The 5,094-nt window shown below is 61.6% G+C and overlaps 1 protein-coding gene across 26 annotated transcripts in view; it reads right to left on the bottom strand.

The window, feature by feature from the left end:
• The window catches only part of LOC113217712 (RNA binding protein fox-1 homolog 2), a 129,952-nt gene that overhangs the window by 74,806 nt on the left and 50,052 nt on the right, over positions 1–5,094 (bottom strand). Inside the window, exon 1 of one of the 26 annotated variants that reach the window (XM_052269177.1) lies at positions 2,227–2,623. The exons of the other annotated variants lie outside the window; for them this stretch is intronic. Coding sequence (XP_052125137.1) covers positions 2,227–2,238 — 12 coding nt within the window. The 5' untranslated portion in view covers positions 2,239–2,623. Of the gene's footprint in view, positions 1–2,226; positions 2,624–5,094 lie in introns of those variants that run through there. 26 annotated transcript variants of the gene reach the window in all.

Here is a 5,094-nt window from a genome sequence, read left to right as displayed (position 1 = left end):
CGGCCCCACGGCGAACAAGCGACAGGTCGACGCGGAAGAGGCCACAGCAGGCAGACGAATGCGTTGAGAAGGCTGATGGCCCAGCCGGGCCCAGCCCGCCTGCATCTCTGAGGCGCGCGGTGCGTGCGCACAGTGTACGCTGTGTATCACTCAACGGGCTCCTCTCCGTCCGCTGACCCTCCTTCAAACAGCCCTTGTTTACGGCACTCTGTTCCGAGAAGGAGCGGGGGAGGGCCTGCCAGGGGGCGAGCGAGAGAGAGCAGCACAGAGATTTTCAGCATTCATCGCCACGGAAATACCCACCACCAGAAACAAATAAATAGACGGGGAAGATAACATAACGGGCTGCAGCAGGCACTTCCCAGCAAGCGCAGCAGAGAGCAACGCGGAGCCGGACACGGAAGAGCGATCCAAGACGCTCCAGGAGCTGCACAAGGCCCGCCCGCACACACCTGAACACGCGCACACACACACGCCTAATCTGTTTGAGCTCCAAACAAGCGCCCGAACCTCCGGGGCCCGCAACCGTACACGATCGTGAGCGGCCCCACACTTGTGTGCACTGCCAAAATAAAATGACCCCACAGCGCTTCTCGGTCACGACAGCACGACTCAAATTACGGCCGCTGCCTCGAGTACGTTCGTTCACATCGTGTACATAAACATGGGATCGAGAGAGGGGAGATGAGGACGCATCGAGAGGTCTCTGGGCGCGCAGCGATAGCCGGCCCCATCACAACAAGATACCGCAGCGCAGGCCCAGAAGCTGGCCACGGCGGGCGACCGAACGACCGGACCGGCCTGCTGTAACTTGTGCTGGTCTGTCGGTGGCAGCCAGATAGCTGCTGGCCTGCTGGCCTCCCGCCCCTCTTCCCCCCTCTCTCTCTCTATTCTCCCCGAAATGCCTCTCGCGGGCCCCGCGGCGTGACGTGGAGAGTGGCCAAGGCCGGCCTCGACCTCCGCCGTCAGCCTCCTCCTCCTCCTACTACTCTTCGAGACGTGGCGTGGCGTGCGGAGCTTTCTCTGAGACGAGTCGAGCGCGCCAGACGAGCGTCACCGTCAGTCAGTGAATATTCAAAACTCAGTCACGAGGGTCGACGCCAAGGTGCTCCCGGGGCGGCAGTCCCGGCGCTTGCTGCCAGTGCTCCCCTGGCGCCCCCTCCAGAGTGCCCCCGAGGCCCGGGGACCCCAGGGGGGCCTTCGCGTAGTACGTGGGGGAGGCTGCGACCCTCGTGACCCACATTCACGCCCCGCTCGCTGGATCCGCCCCTGCACGGCATGCCCCGCCAGCGTCTACCGTAGGCGATAAACGTCGGACGTGCCCGCGGACGCGGTGCCAAAGAGGCTGCCGGGACTGTACCCTGCACCACGGCCTGGTACCGGTTCCAGGACCTCACCAAGCCATGGTCTGCCAGCTCCAGACCAGGGCACTGCTACTGTACCCTGCCGCTGCGCCGCGCTACGGTCTACGAGTTCCAGGGGCTATGTCACTCCTGCTTGGGACTGTACCGCACCACAGTCTGCGAGCTCCGCGAGGCACGCCGAGGAGGAGCAGCAGCCTACCGCCAGGCAGGCCAGACCCGCGCTACGCTCCGCCACGCCCGGGGTTTCCTCCAGCACCAAGGATCCTCCCTCCCTCCTCCCCCTCCAAGACAGCTGCAAGCAGGCAGGCAGCCTCTCCCGCCGCTGTGCGGGATTTTTCTGGCAGTGTAAAGCGATGGTATGAGCACAGCGACATCCCACCAGACCAGAGCGGCAGGAAGTGGAGCAGTAACAGCCCATGCATATGGACCCCCGCAGCAACACCAAGAGCTGGCACAATCAGATGACCGCCCGCTGACATGTCGCGACGGCCGGCGGAGCGCGTCGCGACTCGTCCTGCGTCGTCAGGAGAGGCACGCCGTCAGCTGAAGCAAAATGGGGTATTTTCCAGCTGCGGGGCCGGGCGCTGGAGACGGTGTCCTGCGGCCGCACCACGTGGACACGGTGGCTGGACAAGAGTGACGTCATCCACAACAAAGAGCAAGATGTAACGGCGCATTCGAACCAGCAGCGTGCGTCGTGCTCAAGGACCGCGCGCCCAAGGCCAGCAGGACCGCGACGAGCCCGCTCAAATAAAGAGCATTGCGGCTCGAGGTCCTCCTCCCTCCTTCCACTCCCCTCCCCCACCCCCACGCTATATACTCCAGGGCCTCGCGGGTCCACGTGTGTTGTGATGATACTTACAGGGTAATACATCCCTTGAGGAGGAAGAAAAAAGGCTCCTGACCCCCACAGTTTGGAAGCTGTTGTGGGACTGTTAGAACATAAAATTCCTGCTGCCGGTTGGCGGCACTCCTCCTGGTGTGCTCGGAAAAAAATCCAAGCGAGCACACGCGCGTCGTGGTCCTCTTCGTCCTTGTTGCCGCGTTACTCCAGGGGGTCTCAGGACACAACTCACTCACTCACTCGCACACACGCACGGCACAATATCACTACACTGCAAAGCGCTGCGGGGGGCGGAGCGGGCGATAGGCACAACAAACACACGGTACGGGACGCTAGCTTGGCGGTACGAAACGCTAGGTGCGGACGGCGAAACGTCCTCCGTGTGGCTCGGCCGAGTTGCTACTGACGAGCCGAGCCGAGAGCCGAGCCGAAGCCGAAGCCGAGCGAGTGGGGTGAGCCGAGCGGCGCCGAGCAGAGCCGAACGGCCGCCCGAAGGCGCTCGGGCGCGACGGCCGCCCGGGTTTACGGATTGTGTGGCTTGGGGAGCGGGCCTGCTCTACGGCCAGGAGCCTGGACCGGGGCAGAGGGGCGCAACCGACGGGGAGGGAAGAGAGAGGGGGTGCCACGGGGAGTGCCCAAGAACAGGCGTCTCATACCAGGCCGGCACTGGGCAGCCCTTCAAACTTTGCTAATTGCCTCAAAAGAACGTCATACCCCCGCCAATTGAATCTTTTTTTAGAGGGGTGTGAGAAAAAGAGTTGAAAAAGTATATTCAAACTTTTAATGGAGAAAGTCGTGGGTGCCGCGGCACATAGACCAGGTCACACGTTGACGTGTTGTTCGCTGAGCAGCACAGCTTGCTCCAGTGCAGGCGGGGTCGAAAAACTGAGATGACGCACGACAAGCCAATTCCCGAACGACGGCGTAATGCACAGCAAGACCCTGTGCGTGGGCAGCACGACGCGAGCAGGACGGGCCGGCGCCGGCGACGCCCTGAACACCCGCGGCGCGGCAGGGGGAGGGCGAAGAGGCCTCGGAGGCGCCATCTAGCGGCAGGCGGGGCAAGCTCCAGCCGCGGCCGCCGCGGCCGCGGGAGATCCAAACAGGGAAGCCACCGCCGTCACCGCGCGGCACCCATTTTGGCTCGAACACAATAGCCACCGCAGCGAAGACTGCAGGGGCTTCACAAAACACACACCGTGTTCCACTCGCGCAAACGAAACTAGAAACTTTTATTGGAGGGTCAGCAGAGAGGTTTCATCACGAAGCGTCATCAATAGATCGAACGCGAATGGCGCTCAATTGGTTGACACCTCGCCTCACACCTCAGCCGGGCCGGGCGGCGCTAGGCGGCGCGTGCCGTGGGGCGCAGGTGTGAGGGTCCTCCCTCCCTCCCTTCCCACTTAGCGCCGCTCCGTCGCACCGGTCAGACACCTGTCACACGCATGCCGAGCCGGGCAAGTGTCGGGCCACCGGGGGCCACCCCCGGCGATTACCGAGAGAAGCCCCGCGGAACACACGGCGGTCCTGCCGACAAGACCGCAGCGCCCCGCGCCGCGCCGGCCCCGCCTGTTGAGTGAGAAGACCCACAGGGCGGGGGAAGGGAAAATAAACAAAATACAAACTGCAAAATCGTGAATTCAAAAAGTCCTACGACGCGAAGCGAGCAAAATTCACTTTGCTTGTCGTCGTCGTCGCCGCCGCCGCCTTTCATTTGCATACGTGATGGACCCTCCCCTCGCCTTTTCCTTCCTTTCGCGTATCTTTCGTACGCAAACGCGATATTCTCCCTTCCCCGACCCGCGCAGCCATTGTCAAAAAAAAATGTCAGTATCTATCAAGGAAGATTTTGAATAATGCGCTACCTGAAGTGTCTTGCTACTAACACAGTTAAAATTTCAACTCTTACGTCCTACGATATTGGCGTAAAACCACCTTTGTTAAAACTCGTTAACACTCATTTACTGCATACAACACGCACATGTGCGGCAGGATCAGGTAGGATTTGCCTATTGACTCGTGACCCCTAAGGAACTGAACGTGTACCGGGTGATTCAGAGCACGCGCCGCCGTGTTGCGGGTTAGCCTATCCTCGACTCGGCGGGCGCACGGGTGAGAGGTGAGGAGGGGATCCCTCTTCTCCTCACCTCTCACCCGTGCGCCCGACGAGTCGAGGATAGGCAAACCCGCAACACGGCGGTGCGTGCTCTGAATCACCCGGTACCGCGTGCCCCGGCTCTTATAACCAGTATGGCAGGTTGCATAAGCGCTCGCTCGCAGGCGCTGTCGGGAACGCGAAGGATTTCGCGCATCTCCGCAGAACCGCGAGCATCCCCGTGTAACCGCGGGGGTTTCCGATCCCGACAGCGCCTGCGAGCCAGCGCGTATGCAACCCGACATAGTGGCATGGAAGAGCCGGGACACCTGGTATAAAAGCGACACCTGCCCGCATCCGATAAAGGCAAGGGCAGTCTCGTTTGCGGAAGGTGACTTCAAATCGCCCTAGCCGACAGCGAACATGACAAGACAAGCCCTTCGTCTTGGCGGCCCGCTGTGCAGCAGCGATTTGCCAACTGCGCCACCGCGACCGCCAGAGGGCCCATCCGCGTCCCCCCTGCTTGCAAGATGTTTGTGGGCGGCCATAAGTTGCGCATGTCTGCCATAAATTCTGACCCTTTCTTGTCTCGACGGCAAAAAATTTGCTCCACTCAGCGCCCTTCATACACTTGCTGCGGGTCTTTATTCATTAGGCCTCATGGTGTGGAGGAGGGGGAGAGGTGGGGGGGGGCATCACTGCAGAGGGGAAAAGGAGATGAGGAGCGCAGAGGAAAGAGAAGGGAGAGGGGAGAGAGAGCGCTTGCCGCGACAGCGCCGTACTTAAACACG

Source organism: Frankliniella occidentalis, unplaced genomic scaffold, assembly GCF_000697945.3.
Source record: "Frankliniella occidentalis isolate FOCC.00 unplaced genomic scaffold, Focc_3.1 Scaffold85, whole genome shotgun sequence".
Taxonomy (NCBI): domain Eukaryota; kingdom Metazoa; phylum Arthropoda; class Insecta; order Thysanoptera; family Thripidae; genus Frankliniella; species Frankliniella occidentalis.
Note: the sequence above shows the minus strand (reverse complement) of the source record. Positions and strands in the feature narration are given on the sequence as shown.